This window comes from Cervus canadensis, chromosome 10 (assembly GCF_019320065.1).
Source record: "Cervus canadensis isolate Bull #8, Minnesota chromosome 10, ASM1932006v1, whole genome shotgun sequence".
Lineage (NCBI taxonomy): Eukaryota > Metazoa > Chordata > Mammalia > Artiodactyla > Cervidae > Cervus > Cervus canadensis.
The window spans coordinates 48,275,520-48,293,105 of record NC_057395.1 but is presented as its reverse complement, the minus strand read 5'-3'; the positions used below and the strand labels follow the sequence as shown (position 1 = coordinate 48,293,105).

General features: G+C 47.2%; 1 protein-coding gene across 8 annotated transcripts in view; it reads right to left on the bottom strand.

Annotated features, from left to right (window-relative positions):
• DIP2C (disco interacting protein 2 homolog C) overlaps positions 1 to 17,586 on the bottom strand; it is a 308,890-nt gene that overhangs the window by 46,255 nt on the left and 245,049 nt on the right. For all 8 annotated transcript variants that reach the window (XM_043480646.1, XM_043480643.1, XM_043480648.1 and 5 more), the window contains 7 exons: positions 10,623 to 10,762; positions 9,982 to 10,118; positions 8,612 to 8,820; positions 7,497 to 7,611; positions 6,829 to 7,030; positions 4,244 to 4,353; positions 2,971 to 3,051 (listed from right to left, as the gene is read on the bottom strand). In XM_043480646.1, coding sequence (XP_043336581.1) covers positions 2,971 to 3,051; positions 4,244 to 4,353; positions 6,829 to 7,030; positions 7,497 to 7,611; positions 8,612 to 8,820; positions 9,982 to 10,118; positions 10,623 to 10,762 — 994 coding nt within the window. The remainder of the gene's footprint in view (positions 1 to 2,970; positions 3,052 to 4,243; positions 4,354 to 6,828; positions 7,031 to 7,496; positions 7,612 to 8,611; positions 8,821 to 9,981; positions 10,119 to 10,622; positions 10,763 to 17,586) is intronic.

Genomic DNA, 17,586 nt, shown 5'->3' with positions numbered 1-17,586 from the left:
TTCATGGAAAAAGTTGGGTTTTCAGTACAGAAACCCACTGCATAAGAAGGTTCTATGTAAAGTACACATCAGAAAAAAAGTACATAACAGAAAATTAGGGCTGACTTTCCCTGAAAGAGGTCTTGGCTGGTATCATGACAAAACAGCAATGCAGGGTGATCCACCACCCAGTTGCTACTCCGAAGACAATGATTTCAGTGTAGGTGACTGTAAACATGGCACCACTCCAAAGTTTTACATTAAATTAAATAATGACAAGTAAAAACATACTCAGGAATGAAGAAAAAGCCAAAAATGATTCACATTTTAAAATGTAAAAAAAGTTAAAAGCCTTGGCTGGTGTTTCTCTTAAAAAAGTAACAGATGCTCTTTGTATATGAATTCCAAGAATATAAGTCCTTCCCGATTTGCAGTGAATCCAATCCTCACTTCTGCCTACAAGCCTAGCACAACAGCTCCGACACTATGGACCACGAGCCGTGGAGGAGGGCATACAAATGAGTGCTGTGGGCAGTGAACAGGTGGCACAACCCAGCTAGGACTTGCAACAACTGAGGGGCCGTCCAGAATGGAGGATGCCTGGAAGCAGCCTGCGGCCCCACATTGGAAGGACAATCTTTGGGGATATTGAATAAAACATATTATTAGAATGAATTTCAGCTGTTTCTTCTCATCTTTTCAAATTTTTGCTTTCAGAAAATATTAGAACTGTGCGTGTGGCTTGTGCTGATTTCTACTGGATGGTGCTGAGCTAGAAGGCTTAGTGAGTGGAAATTCCACTGTGACCGCCATGGAAAGGATGCTCCTGACCTGCGGCTCAGACTGAACACCTGTGCTGAGTGCACACAGGGCTCAGGGAGGACAGGGATGAGCGCAGACACCAACTCCGTGCTGACCCATCCAGCTCTGTGGATGCAGCTGCTGCCACATCAGAAGGCCTGGGAAACAGAAGGAAGGAAGGCTTCCTGTCTGAAGGAAGGCTACTGCTGTGGGCCATGCTGTCTCCATGCTGACCTGAAGTAAGCTTACTCACGGCCTTGACCTCCACAACTCACCCCTTCGAGAATATGACTCATTTCTGGTGAACACATTTCCCCAGTGACCTCGTGTCTGGCCATAGCAAAGGACTGTGAACTTAGGATCTGGGAATGGGGACACAGTTGACCTGTCCAGCACACTTGCCAGCCCCCAAGTGACACGTAGCTGGACCAGTTGTTTCCTCCTGCTGACAGGACTACAGTCTACCAATACAACCAAATCATTTCTGAATCTTTGTGTCTGTGACAGCAATGAATCTTCCTCTCACCCAGAGCTCTGGAGGGGTCACCCTCAGGGAGCTCAGGGAAGAGGCTCTGAAGAGGAGTCCCTCCTGAAGCTGAGGCCAGGCTGGATAAGGCTCCAGCTCCAGTGGCCCCTCTAGAGGTGTTGCTGGGAACCACCAGACACCACAAGAGATGCTGCAGAAAAAAGGGAGTCACCAACAGTCTCCAGGAGAAATGCCAGGGCAGAGGACAAAGTCAGAAGCAATGATTACAGAGTAACTGGGACACAACAAGGCACCAGTGCCAGAAAAGAAGTCTTATCTGTGTTTATAGACTGAGGCAGAGCCAAGGGAGAAAGATGAAAGCAGCAGGCAGGGTGGCTTCAGATCAGACACAGGGCTCCCAGTAACCACATCACTGGGCTCATGACCCATGTGCACCTGTGGGCCCTGAGCCAAGAGAGTTAATCCTGGGAAGGGGGTCCAAGTGTAGGCACCAAAAGGCAGGTATAGCAAGCATTTCTCACAGAAGCTGGGGAGCTGGAGTGCTTTCTAAGGCTCTTCCTGGGGTCGGTCTGAACAGACACAGTGAGCAAGAACTGCTGAGGTCAGCTCAGCATGCAGGGTCAAGATGAGCTGAGTCAGAGGAGGACCAGAAGTACTTCTACAAACTAAATCACTGCAAAACTGGTCTGCAGTGGATGTCCAACTTAAGAGATTTACATTGTTGGGACTTACAATGTTGGCATTTCCTTTCATTTGTCCTTAACTGATTGCTCTAAGTGACAAGAAGCACTTTTGTGCACAAAGATTATGATATTTTGCATCTCTGAAGAGCTATAATGTCTTAAAGTTGCAAGCATCCACACTAATCAAGAAGACCTGGTTAAATCTAGTTTTCAGGCTTTATTTCCAGAGCAAACAAAAACAGGTATATTTTAAGACTTCTGCATTTACTGCTCATTGTTAGTACTATTTGCTTGTGCAGTTAAGGCCTTACTCTTAAGTACTATAATGGAGCACAATCTCATGATTTACTTTTCTAATGAGAAACATAAATACGAACCTTAATTACAAAGATTATTTTCACTCCTAAGAATGAAAGCCTATAACTAAAACATGACTTCTTACCAAAAAAAAAAAGTAGTTAAATAATAAAAAGAAACATAAATACCTCACAGATCCACAACCGTTCTCTATTGTAGACATTCTCCACTCATTTAGGAGGAGATACTGCAAAAATATTGCTAAAATATATACATACACAAATATATGTGTATATATACAACTGATGGCTCAGCAGGTAAACAATCTGCCTGCAATGCAGAAGACAAAGGAGACGTGGGTTCGATCCCTGGGTTGGGAAGATCCCCTGGAGGAGGAAATGGCAACTCACTCCAGTATTCTTGCCTGAACAATCCCATGGAGAGAGGAACCTGGTGGGCTGTAGTTCAAAGGGTTGCAGAGAGTCAGACACAACTGAGTGACTAAGCACATGTACACATACACACACACACACACACACACACTCTCAAACCCTTATATTAAAAAGTGACCCTTCTTAGGTGAAAGGTCTCAATCAAAATAGCAACAAACAAACAGAAGGATTTAGGTAAGACTGAGGAGAAAGGTTTGAGTGGAGAGTATGAAACAGCAGCATAAAACCATGGAGCACACAGGCAACACCAGGGTACACGGTGGGGCCTCACCCTACAGTTGAGCAGCGTGTACAGCACGTGGTCAGGGGTGGTCTGTGCCCTCCACTGCAGGACCTCCGAGAGGAACAGGAACTGGAACAGAGCACAGCTGTTAGGTCCAGACCATCCTGGGCATTTGGGCTGGCTCAGCATCTAACAGTAGGGTCTGTCGGGGTGCTCTGAGGGTGCCTTAAGACAGGAGAGAATAATCTCTAACAAATATAATTGACAGGATAAGCAGGCGCTTACAATGCTTTCCTGGCAGTGACTGGAATTCACTGTGTCTGATTCAGATCCAGAAGTTGGAGGGCTGGGGCCGTACCATCATGAGGGAAGTCCTCTGAAATCTGCCCAAGGATGGGAAGATGCCACTGCCCTTATAGACAGAGTAGTCGACACAGATCTACCCTGTTTCAAAAATGGGCTCTCTTAAATTTGCTGTGTTTACAGTGGTCACCTCTGAAGGCATTCAACAGCCCTGAGATCACACAGATCACATGCACCCACTAACATGTCTACCGTAACAAGGACGGTCCTGTTTCATGTCACCGACACAGCAATCGCCACAGGTTCATCTTAATCCATTTTATGATAGAAATGCAGTGTGAGGTGTGGAACATGGTCATCAAGCACTTTCTATGAACATGTTACTACATGTTACCGAACTGGCAACATTTTAAATGGCTGATTTTGTCATATTTCCTTGGAGCCCCCACAGAGTGGGACCACCTTTTGGTGAATCACCAGAGTTCTTCAGCTGAATGCTATAATGGGGACTTGCAGCTGCGTGGGACAAACTGTGTGTCTGATGCTTATGTGGAGAAGGGTCTAAATATTCCTCCTACAACTCCCAACGCTGCTTTAAGAATGTCTGGCTTTTAAACCTGGGTTTTGAATTGACACTTCCTTGAATTGCAATGATCCAAGGACTGAAACCTCACCATAAGGTGGCCAGGAGGCAGTGTGAGTGTCCAGTCAGAGCTGGTGGAGAACCAGAACAAGTGTGCAGGGAACACCAGGACAGGATAGGGACTGCAGACGCTGGCTTCAGGCCTGCTGGTCATGGGCTGTGTCATCCACCCACTTCTGTGCCATGTGAGGGGTCCTAAACACTGCACCCCAGCAAACACGCTTTCCTTACGAGATTACAGAAGGGTCTTGCAGGGAGGCAGGAAGAAATGCCATCAATGCTAACACTGGGCTGGCAGAGAGGGCAAGTGGGAGTCAGTGACACCTGTGACACAGCATCTGGGCAGGAGTGGAGAGGAACCAGACAAACTCTCACCTTCCGGGCCTGGTCATTGTCTTCTATCTGGCCCAAGTCTCTGCCACTGGCCTGTGCGATCCTCTTCCCAGACACCAGGTTCCCCACCATCACAGAGGCAGGGCCGATCTCTGCAAAGCAGCAGCAGCACACACATGAGGTAGGACGCGAGTGAAGTTCCTGAAAACATGACTTCCCACTTTGGGAAGGAGCTTACTCCGATTTCCTTTCAAAGATGTGACTTTGAAAAGCCTGATTAGAACAGGGTTTCAAGTAAGTCACTACCACGAAAACAAAGACAAACAGGAGCAAACCTCAAGTGAGGGGGAACAGAAATAAAGCTTTCAGCATCTTCCCTAAGCGTCCTCCCAGGCCACTGCCTTTGTTCTCTGGTGAAGGGCATTCAGTATTTGCTGGAAAAAACTAGCTTTTTGACAAGAGTCATATAACCTTCATTATTTAACAAGAACAGATGAGACACCAGATACCATTAGAGAATCCTTCCTTAAAACTGCCAGTTACATGAAGCTGTCCTTTCCGCGTTGCCTCAGAGTGGTGTGGATGCCCTGGCACTACTCAGTGCCCTGAGAGGCAGGTGACCAGCCGGTTCTCACAGCCCACTCGCTGGGTCACACTTCCCTGTCCACAGTTCCCAGTCATCCGGTGACATCTGAGTACTGCAGCCCTGCGGTGGTCGTAGCATTTACCAGTGATCCTTCATCCTAAGCATCTGTCTTGAACTCTGGTCACCAACGGCGTCCCAGTACCTGGGCCCACTGGGGGCCAGGACACCAGGTCGAGGTGTCCAGGAATGAACAGGGTTAGAGGAGGGAGAGGGAGTGAAGCCTCCCTGGGGAGCCCAGAAACTCTTGTCCATTCAGTACAAACATGCCAGGCTTTTTTCCTATCCTTTTCTCATGCTCATGAAGGGCTGTGCCCTGTGTCTGTCTTGGCTGGCCACCCGAAGCCAGTGCCCACAGGATGTGAAGAAGTGGATGCTTCACTGGGAAATAAGTCTACCCTCCACACCACAAACAGGGGTCAAAACAACAAAACAGAGGTAAGAGGAAAAAAAAGAGAGGAAGAACATTAATAAGGAATCTGAGAATATTAGAAAACTTCAGAGAAAGATTACTGGCAAATGCCAACCTAAGGTGCCCAGAAAGCAGTGAGAGCTGAGGCCTTGTGAGTTCTTTCAGGGAGGATATAAGCTCTACCATGGGAGTCCCAGCCCGGCCCCACAGGCTACTCTGCTGGCAGAGCGTGGTGGTCAGCCAGTGGGTGACCCCGTTCTTCCTGCAGCATCAGTGCCCTCACCTGAATCTGGAGAGACGGCTCATTCTCACTGCATCAAGCTTGCTTTGGTAGGTGGCCTGGTTCCTATGTCTACCACCACTGTGCTGTACCCAGGGTCCATCAACCATCTCTAGACAACTTGTCATTATCTCTGCCCCTGCTGCCATGCTTCATCAGTGGAGCAAAGAGCATCAGGCCTGGGTCTGTCTCTCCAATACTCTGGCCCTACAGCCTTGGGTTAGTTCCTGAACCCCTCTGTGGCATGATCTCACTTCCTTGTAAAATGGAGACAAGAACACCCACTCCTTAAGGCTCCAAGAGGAGGAGACAGGTTAATACCAATAATGTATATAGGCATGGGCGGCTTGTGCCAGGCCTGCTACTCGTCATTCTAACACCCCTTGGGCTCACCTGGCCGCCCCCCTGGTCTGTTTGCATGTCAAGCCTGGGGGCTGGGGGCTTTCCATCACTATACTAACACCACATTCTTGCAATAAATTCCTCTTCACTGATAACTGGGTGCCACCTTAAAGAGCATAATCGTTGCTAGGAGGACCAAGTCAGATGATTTATAATTACATGTTCCCTGATAGTTCAGTTGGTAAAGAATCCGCCTGCAGTGCAGTAGACCCTGGTTTGATTTCTGGAACGGGAAGATCCGCTGGAGAAGGGATAGGCTACCCACTCCAGTATTCTTGGGCTTCCCTTATGGCTCAGCTGGTAAAGAATCCACCTGCAATGCAGGAGACCTGGGTTTGATCCTTGAGTTGGGAAGATCCTTGGAGAAGGGAAAGGCTATCCACTCCAGTATTCTGGCCTGGAGAATTCCATGGAATGTATAGCGCATGGGGTCACAAAGAGTCAGACACAACTGGGCGACTTTCACTGAACTGCAAATCAGCAGACAAATGTTCAGCATCATGATGACACCACAAATGAAGCTGCAGAACTCCTCACAGGCTCCAAGGGCTGTAAGCTATCGAAGAGGTTTGCAGGTTTTATTCTAACGTCTGTAGGAAGGAGCGGTGACCCTGAGAGGTGCTTTGCCAGAGTCCTCAAGGAGGTCTGACACCTGCCAGGGAGGCTGGGCTCAGGTACTGCCAGCACCTCTCCTTCCCAGTGGCCCTCGCCCTGGGCCTGGACTCCACTACCTTCCTCCCACATGTGGCAGCAAGACAGTGTTTAGGAGGAGGCTGACCTGACAAAGTGTATGACCAGAGGCTGGAGAAGAGGAAGGCTGAGAACAGGGTTGGTGTGGCCCTCGCCCAGACCCAGGACCACCCCAGGCCCTCACAGCCCTTCAGACGTACCTGGTTGCTTCTGCCGAGGCTTAGGCAGGTTTGTAACGCATGTGTGGGGACACATGAGGACATTGCAAGGGTGAAGTGAGCCCTCCAGGAAGAGCTGCTTCGTTTCTGACAAATGGATGCCCCCGAGTGGGGTTTTGGGGAGGGTGTTTGCTGGAACCAAGGCCAGACAATAAACCCCAACTTGATGTATACTGTCGATTGCCTGGAAAGCCAGAAGAGAAAGAACCATGTGAAGCAGGTATAGTGAACAGACAAAGAGCCAATACTCAGACTGTGCACAGCACAACACACAGAAGCACATGGAGCACCCGCAAAGCTCCCATCATGGAGACACTGAGGTCAGGAAGGCAGGTCGCCAACCCAAGCAGAACACACAGGTCACAGAGCATGCGTGGAACACCACACACGTGAGAACGGACACTGGGAGGAAAAAAGCACGCTCTCAAAGTCATAACAAGAACTCCTGCTGCGACCTCCATGAGCGAATGGGAGCAGCTCTGCACACCTCTGACCCCTAGGCCAGGTCTATTTAGCTCCCCACCCCCAGGAGGCAAGCCCAGGTTCTGCAGCTGATGAGTCTCTGGTCAGAAGGAGGGATAAGCAGAGCGCTCAATGGCACGGGGAAAATGATGTGAGCAGGGAGGGGGCTCGGGGCAGGCGCAAGCTACCTGCAGCACCCTGCTCATCCACTGGAAGCTGTCCTCTTCCGTGGAGTCTGGCCTCTGCTCAGCCACAATCACAATCCTTTCGTCGTGCAGGACAGTCACTGAAAACACGGCTATTCTGTGGATGCAGACAGGACACGTTGGTGAGCACGTGCTGGAGATGCTCACAGAAGGACTGGCCCTGCCATGAAGGGCTTCACAGCTACTATGACCAGAGAGCTCAGAGGTTCGCACCAACTACCCCCCGGGAAAGAAAAACTGCAGCTGCCAACTTCCAGGCGCTCACCCACAAAAGCACAGGGGGAGAAGTCTGACAAAGCCAGGGGCAGGTGGAGGACGACTGCCACACTTCTTGTGGAAGCAGCCTGCTGCAGCTTGGGCAATGGGTCTCAAGCCAGGACAGACAGGAGTTGTGCAGGTATCAAAACTGCTGAAATTTACTGGGACCTGCAATTTGCATCTTGAGTTTGTACCTGCGAAGCAATATTCTCCCAGTGAGCAGAACTTTGCCATTGGGGAGTTTTGGTTTTCTGCTAGCCCAGATTCTCTCAGGGGAAGCACAGACTGGCCCTCTGGGGGGGGGTCCTCTGCACAAAGGTGGCTGAGCTACACCCAACCCGAAGCTCTACGTCTTCCTGCTCCTGCCAGCTCAGCTACACAGGGCGAAACCCAGAGCAGCTGACTTCCTCCAAATCAGCAAAACCTCAGGAGCCATGGTCAGTGATCCAGCATTGGCTGTGTGCCAAGCAGGGGTTAGGAACACCACCCAGCAGGAACCCATGGGAGGCAGTTTATGGCTCATTTGCTACCTTTGGGTGAATGAACTGCAACAAGATAAATGCTTGGTTCTTTTCTTTGTGTAGTTTATTAATTAAAAATATGCTTTTCAAATGGATATGATTCTTTAACTTGGAGAACCTAGTGAAAATACATTTATCGGGCTCAGAAAATTTTCATAAAATTGGACATTAAGAACTGCACAGAATCACAGAAGTGACAGAGTTCAGGGGCTTCAGTGTACAGAGGACAGAGAGTCCCATTAGTTTAAGCAATTTTCTGCAGCTTTATATAAAAAGTGTAGCCTGTGGAGAACTATACAAACCACAGAGCATACCCACCTTCCTCTGTAGACGAACTTCATGGGCTCCACAGCCAGTGCTGTGGCCACGATGTCGTCGGCGTTGTGTCTGCGCCCGCTGACCACCATAAGCCCGTCCATCTTGCCCACCACGAACACAAGCCCTCCAGGGCCAACGAAGCCGAGCAAGCCCGTCCTCACGAAGGGATACTCGCTGACCGGGGCCCCTGAGCTCGTCACCGGGAACACCTGGGGACAAGGAACTCTTGAGTGCCTGCTGGGGCCTGACCTCCGCCCTCCTCCGTGAAACCCACTGCTCCTGCTTCCCTCTGCTGGGTCTCTTCACCTGGCCCTGGTGGGAGAAGCCCAGATCTGCACAGCTGCCATGAGTGCCCGCCTGCGGACACATCCCCTTTCCCCATTCCCACTCTCACAGCTTGTCCCTGGCCCACATGCAGGGCCCTCTGAAGAAGCCTGCCACAGTCTAACGAACTCTAATTCATTCTTCTGCTTATAAAACCACAGCATAAAAATGGTTAAGTGGAGAAGCAAGGCACACTTTAAATAACATCTGTCAGTAGTAAAATGATTCTTGTTCATTACACTGCTGTCTTCCTTACTGGAAACACACTCAAAAATACAGAGGGAGCAGCCCCACCACGAGTTCAAACTCGACCCCTAGTTTCCTCCCACCTAACACATAAGCCACACAGAATAGAAGACAGGTTTCACTTAGACCGTGTCTGGCTCAGTTTCAAGGGCACTTAGAAACCTGAATCCAGACTCAACAGATCTGCCTGTACAAGCCACATCACATGTGTTCACATTCAAAGTTATATTTATAGCCTTTAAAAAATGTATCCCCAATCAACTCTTTGCTAACATACAACTTAGTCAGAGTGTGCTCCTCCTAAGGTCAGCACACTTGGTGAAATGGTAAGAATTCTGAGAATGTTGGGTTTATCAGGCAGTGTGCACATGTGTGTGCTAACTGCACGCCATACCATGTGCACACAGCACGGACACACGCTTATGTGGTGGAGGCAGCTGTGTAGTGTGAATGCTTGGCCGAGGCGGACAGTCCCTAAGGAGGCCACTGCGCCCTCCCTCGGCAGGGCTGCGCGCTCCCCAGCCCCACCCATCAGCTGCTGCTCTTTCTAGATGGGTGAGAATGGCAATGAGAAAAAGGCCGCCTCTAGAGAAACTGTACTTGCTCTTTCTCAACCCTGGTTATGAGGCGAAAACAAGGCTGCTAAGCCAAATTTATCAAAAAAGCTATATAAAATGGCAGGAGAAAGTACAACCATTTTAATTACCATGAACATGTTTTACTGAGAAATCACCATCTCCTTTCACATCTATTCCACACACCTGGCAAAAGCTGTCCGATGGGGCTCACCTGCCACCTACCTCGAAGGTGTTCTTGGTCATACCCGAGAGGCCATAGTAGGACATGCCCGTGGCCACTGCACACACGCAGAGCTCCCCGACTTCGTCTGTCCTGCACAGCTGGGGAACCCCGTCCGGCTTCACTGAACACATGATGGCTGAATGCAAAACAGGAAGCACAGGTGACTTTAGAGAGGGAGTAGGGGGAGCTGGAGAGGAGAAATAAATGGATACAAAAAAGAACACAAACAGAAGTAGCATCTGCAGCAAAACCACAAGTGAAAGAGAACAGGCCCTCAGAGTCCCTGAAGCAAGTTGTGATTTTCTTGTTGCAGTAAAACATTTCATAGCTGTGCACTGCTGTAAGTTTACGGTGTAAATGGGATTTACACACCATGCAGACATGAGGATGACATTGAGAACAGACCATATGGCGTGTGTCATCAGCCAGTGCACACGGCCTCCAGGACACAGTCTGAGCCCTGAAACCAATGAGTACAGGACACCTGCTCCAGTCTCTTGAGCCTGTCTGAATAGAAAGCCTCCCTGTCCCATGGGAAGCTCCATCTTTACCTCAGACTCCCCATCGAGGCGGGCCCTCAGGAAAGGCTGAAGGGTGCTAGTTCTCCAGCCTGTGGCTCTGCACCCACCCCCACCCTCACCTCCAGGCATCACGAGGCCGACGTCCTGCACGGTGAGCACAGACAGCTTTTCCTCCGAGTCCACGCGGATGACCCCGTAGGTCAGCCCATGCATGGACAGGACGCCGCGGCCTGGGGGCTGGTTGCTGTCGTCGGTGGGCCTATGAGGACAGGTTGCGTCTGATTAGAAGTATGTCAGCTATCTGAACACAGACACGCGTGTCCACATGCCACCTGCACACCAAGGCTGCCCCTTCAGGCCCTAAGGGCAGACACAGCTGTCACATGCCCTGTGTTCTCTGCTCAGGACACACTGAGGTCTGCTCCTAAAAACTGCTAGACTCCTGAGAAGCATGGAGATCCCATAGGGCTCCCTTGTGTCCCTGCCTTCCCCTTACATGCATGCACTAGACACCAACCAACTCCTCCAACTTACTCCTTCTCCCTGCAAGGTCGGATCTTCTAGATTTGAAAATGGCTAAGAAGGGAAACTCAAGTCTCCAGGAAGGAAAATGACAGCAGTCAACAGAAATGCCAGACTGTGAGTGTGGCCTCCAGGTCAGACGTATGCTGAGTGTGCGCACTCTCAGTTTTAAGAACTGGCAATTATTTGGATGAGAGACCAGCTATCAAGTGCTTGATGGTTAGGGAAGGTACAGCTTCCCACATCCAGGGTCTGCTGTCACCACCCCAGTTCATCTCCACTTGTGTCCTCACTGCTTCCACTCAGCATCTGGTGGTGCTCGCCCTCCATGCCCACCCACTTCCCTGGGGCCCAGGCCTCCTCCTTGCCTCCGGCAGGGTGCCTCATGGCCCTCTCCTTCACTGTCCCCCAGGGTGGCTCGTCACCCCACTAATAACACCTCCATGCCCTCCTCCACAACAGGTACCTTCTAACCATCCACCCAGGCCTCCTCCATGAGGGCAGGGGCTTTCCTCTGGGTCACTGCTGAACCCCCACCCCTGGAGTAGCGTCCAGTAAAAAATGTCTGCCGACTAGATCAGTGAATAAACAAAACATTTACAGGATCATGGATTTTATCCCTGAAAACAAAAGACTCTTCAATGTGAGCAGAGTGAGAGAATATAATTTCAGTAAACTTAACGTTTGTTTCTCTAATTTTCCAAATATTTTTTCTATACGATTGCTGGAAAAAGCCAGATGATCTTTTTGGCCAACCCAATACAAACACCTAAGGTGTTTTAGGACCTAAAATACAAACTATAGATAGCAGTCTGCCATATGGCTTTGAAGTATTTCATGAAGGTTTATAATGAAACTAAAAAACATAAATGGGGAAGCAAAAGCTAAAATTTGCAATAACGGGTATTTGAATCAAGTTATTGGTATATTTTAAAAAGAAGCATATATATCAGTTACATTTCAATTAAAAAAAATAAGAGTCTGAAAATCAAACTATTCCATCTGTAACAACCAAGAGGAGTAGCACTAAAGAATACAAAAGCAAAGTTGCCCAAATAATAAGACCCACATGAAACCACCTGGAAATGAGCCCCAAACAGTAGAACTGATATTGATCTCCTGGCTGTATCTTTTCTAAAGGCTCCAATAAAATTGTAAAATGAAAGAGGAGCCTCGCAGAAACCCTAGGGGGCCAGGACTCCCTCACCCTCATCCTCAATCAAGACCTCATGTTGAGAGTCAGAATCATCAGCCTGAGCACCTGCTGTGGACAGAAATATGCTCCCTTCAGAAGACATGTTCCTGTGCCAACCCCCTGTACCCAGAACGTGACTTTGTTGGGAAACAGGGTCTTTGCAGAAATAAGTAGTTTGTAAAGGGTTATAGGTCTACAAGCCAGGGTTGCTGCACCACCAGAAGTTGGAGAGATGCCCAGAACAGATTGCCCTCAGAGCTCCAGACAGAGCCAACCCTGCTGACAACTTAACCTCAGACACTAAGACCCCAGAACTGTGAACTGTTACTAAAGCCCAAGCAAATGAACATTCTTAATAAAATTTATAGGTACTCCTGTTTTTATTTTAAAAATCCACATGAAAGCAAAATGCTGAACCAGCCAAGACATATCCCAAGTATGGGAAGATTTAAGAACTGATATGTTGTGACCAAGAAGCCAGGACGAGAAGTTCTTTCATGACCCAGCAGTGTCTTAGATACGAGATCCACTTTCCAACATCCAGTATTTAAATATCTTAAAATCATGAACTGCATTTATTATAGGAAATTTTCAATTATGTTTGTAAAATGCTATTTATGGGAAGACTGAGTTCACTCACCTAAATGTAAACCAACAGTACTAACTTTGCATTACTGTAATCTACGCCATATATTATATTTAACAGAGTCCCTGCAAGTCACACTTTCTTGGCAGCTTTGCAAAATACATGCAAGAAGGCAGCACAGAAGCACCTTAACTCCCAGGCACAGTACTTGGCCTTGCTGCTCACTTGCTCACACCCCTGCGATCCTGGTTGTGTCCCCCAACCTTTCCGCAGGACCCGTTGTGCCAAGGAGGGAGCAGGAGCTGTGCTCAACTGGGCATTTCATGTGCCAGACAGTCCTGAGCCCTTTACACACCAACTTACTCATGACTGTGAACCTGCAGAGGCATTGCTACTCTCCCATTTTACAAAATAGAAAACCAAGGCTCAGAAATATTAACTTAGTTGCCTGTGTGAGTGGAAGGGGTTGTGGGGATTCAGCCCCACAGAGGAGCCCCTGCCCAACCATCCTGTCTCCTTTCCCAACACTTTCCCTTCCTCTGGCCTAGAAGACTAGGCAATTTTTAGTTCACTGTAAGTTTTTTCATGAAATTTTAAAACAGTGGTATGAGTAATGTGAGCACACCCTTCGGATGGACACAGCAAGCTCTGCATGAGAACACACGGCAGAAGGCTAAGACTCTGCTCACCTCCAGCTCCACCCCCTCCTCTGGCAGCCACTACCCACGGTTAAGAGTGAAGTTTCAGTCTTTTTGGCCCTATTGCCTATAAAGTATGTGCACACACAAATATGTTTACACCAAAGAGAAGCAGAACCTCATGTACACATTCTTCTGCAACTTGCTGTTCTCACCAAACACCTCACAGAACTTCCCACATGGGTGTGTGCCTGTTAACACATACAAGATGTGTCCCGGACACAGCAACGAACTGACCTGCTTTAATTATTACATGGTGTTCAATAATACGAACACATTTTTCTTTCATTTAATTTGTATGCATTTGGAAATATTTCTGTAAGATACGTACCTAGAAAGGGAATAGAGTGATCAAAGAGCATATACATTTAAAATTTTAATAAAGCCTAAATACCTTCTCAAAATAGAGAAGCAAATGGCAACCCACTCTAATATTCTTGCCTGGAGAATTCCATGGATAGAGGAGCCTGGTGGGCTACAGTCCTTGGGGTTGCAAAGAGTCGGACATGACTAAGCATGCACGCACACACCTTCTCAAAAGACTGCGTCATTTTGCAATCCCACCAAGAGTGAATGAATATTACTATGTTTTCACTCACAGTCCATTGCACTATGGGCTCAGAATGCTGTTCTTAAGCATTTTACGTATGTTAACTAATGTCTTCTTCACACAAGCCAATGAGACAGGCATGACCGTTCCTCACTCATAGACAGGACATGCACCACCAGGGCGACGGTGGTGGGGTTGGCCAGGCAGCACGCCCAGACTAGCTTCAGAACCCGTGTCTTCCACGTCGGTGCTAAGCTAAGCTGCCCTCAGCCTTACCCGTTTCCACACACCTGTGCTGACACTGATTACCAACCTTATAACTGTTTCCAATATGGTGAGTAAAATGCATTTCTCATTGTTATTTCAATTTGTATTTCCAAGATTATTAACCAAGTCAGGTGATCTTTTTCTCCATTAACACCCTCCTAGGAAATAAAAAATCCAAGGAGATAAACTAGGTGATGGGAGAAAAACCAATCCCAATAAGCAAGATTCTTAGGAATTTCAAAACATCTACTTTAATAATCAAAACAAGTAAGCTGAATAATGGCCGAGAGTGCCACAGACCCATTTGTCAGCTTCCAGGTTCAATTCCAAGGTGAACAGTGTACTTATGCATCTCACACAGAACACAAATTACAGGAGGAACCATCCTGGCAATCTCAGGACCACACAGAGCTGTCTTCACAGTCTAAGAAAGCACACAGCTAGGAATGGCGAACACCGCCATGGTGGAAAAAGGGAAAAGCCCATTTGAAGCCAAAGAAGAGGCCCCGCAAGGAAGGAGCTGATAGAGAAGGCCTTCAGTGGGCAGTCTGTACCCACTGTTATTTGTGGTGCCATTTTTAGCCTCTAACACACTCAACATGATCAGCTTTGAGCTGATCACGCTTCTACAAGGCCTAAAGAAAGAACTCCCGCACATGCAATGAACACATCAACACTGTGCAAACAGCTAGCCAGGCTTAAACATGCAGCGATGCTAAGTAAGTGGGGTCAAGTCAGCAACAAAGATTCTGAGGACTTCCACTGCTGGGACTCAACAAGGTAACTACATCTTCTTAGTGCCACTGACATCCTCCAAGACCTCAGCTAGCTGGGACAACAAAGGCACAAGGTTGAAACATAATATTCCCCAAATTAGGAGTTATTTTAATGTAGTTTTGTCCCTTTTCTCTGATGAGAGCAATACATGCCACATTAAAAAACCATTTTAAGAGCTGAGTAACATACAAAGGAACGTTTCTCCCTATATCACACCCTCACCTATTCAGTAAGTATGTAGTTAGATTTTTTTTTCTGCTAAATCTATTACTTACAGAGGCTTAATTTTCTCTCAGCCAGAAAAGGGATCACACCATACACATTGTTTACAAGATGTGTTCTTCATTTGTCCTGGTTACTTTTCCCTGTCAGAGAGCAATCATCCAGAACCAGCAGGGAGACAGTCTGCAAGTCTGGGGTTAGGGAGGCTACTTCCCAGCGTCTTCCTCTGTGAACCTCAGTCTTCATCAAAGCAAATTTCTGTGCTCAATTCAGTATAACACCAAACACAGTAAAATCAACTCAAACACACATGATCAGGACAATGAGATAATATTCATCTCTGCTCTTCACTGCTACCTCATTAAGTCATTTTAATTTAGATGATTATCATCTCCAAGCTATTTTGTTAGAGAAGTTTTAAAATTTTATCTAAATTTTTAGATAAAATGACGAACAATGTATTTTTATCTCTTATGTTTTAAAAATAAGATTATGGATCTCCAAACTCTGACATTTTGGGGCAGTCAAAAATATTCTTGAAAACCCCACTTCAACCCCATAGGCTGGGTTAACTGTTTTTCAGTCTGGATCACTGGTTGGTTTGCCTCTGTCAGAAATCGTCAAATTTCAGTACAACCTAGGGGCTACATGGTAAGGACAGTTCCATGTTTGCTATCTTTGCCTTTTGTTTCTGACCAGCTTTCTAACTACTAAATTAGATACTTTTTCAAGGTGGAAATATTTATGGTGGCACAGGGGTATCTTTACCATTCTTTGGAATTACTGACTTAACTACTGTGTTTTATATATATATATATATATATATACACACACTTTTTTTTTTAATTGCCAAAGTGTCAAGGTACTGAAAGAATACCTTGTAGTTAAAAGGGCCACAAAAAGTTTTTTTAGTTCAATCAATATTATCACAATGTAGCTGTTAAACAATGGGCTCTATCATCTATATTTTAGAGATGGAGACACAATCAAATGCAACCAAGGAGAAACCCAGTCCAGAAAACAACCTATTGGCATCCATCTTGTCCTGGTTTTGTAATTCTTCTGTTGAGTTCAGGTGTCATGGATCCTTACTTCTCCAGTAATTTTTATTCTACAATTAGCCTTCAGAGAAAAAAATACTAAACATTCATCTGGATGCACACTGCTGGCCCAGACATTGGCCAGGGCCCTGCTGCCAGCTCTCCAGTGCACAGGTACTCCCTGCTCCTTTCCAAGCAGGATCCGGAGGTGACTGTGTCCTTCTCGCACCCGAACCTTCCAGGACACTCCCTTTCATGTAGGTGAGAGGCCTGCTGCTGCCTTCAAGAACAGGGACATCAACATTACTTAGTAGCCATGACCACGGGTGCCAAGCCACCAAACCTGGTGTCCACTCTGGCAAGACCAACTCAGAGCAGCCTCAGAAGGCCAGCCCTCCTGGCTTCCACACCCAGATCCACTGGCTGCCCAAGCAGCTTCCCTGTAACAAGCTGGCTTGAAGATTTACAAACATTTTAACAGAAGACCATCACAGAGCAATATGTGTTCAGAAAGTCTGAGCAATGGAGATGCATCGGCAATTTTTCTTCACTGAGGACCACAGGCCAACCACTCAGTGCCATTTTCTACTTAAATGGACAAAAGCCAAGCGGGCAATCATCTGCTTCCAGCTCTTTACTGCAAGTTCAATCTCTTCTTCACCACAGGGTAAAACAAGCTGTCCTGGGAAGGTTATTCAGACAGGGCACAAATGCTCAGACAACAGCATAAAGGAAAAAATCAGCTCCCAACCCTTCAAGTGAGAATGAAGGACTCAGCAACAGAAACAGACTGACAAGGCAGCCAATCACTTGTTTTTTGCTTTTTTACGTTTTCTTTTAAAGATCATCCTATGAGTACTAGACAAAGTGTGAGTGCTGCAATGCTTCCCATGCTGATTTTATAATATTTAAGAAAGTGTCCAGTTTGTCCTCACCCCCAAATCCACAGGAGCAATGATGAGGCCTCCCAGGCCCCCACTCAAAACTTGAGTGAATAGAATGGATCAAAGCTGTTTTTACTTAATAACTTGCTCTCTCACTTTTTAAGTGTGCAAAGTGCACTTCAAGTTTCAGGAAAAAAAAAAGCACAAAACACAAAAAGACAGATTCATATTCCAAAAGCAAGACCATTCTGTAGACACAGCCATGTGTGTGGATACCAAACAGAACAGGAATCTGACCTCTAGCCACTGGTCACACAGCCTGTAGAGGAAGATGTTCCAAAA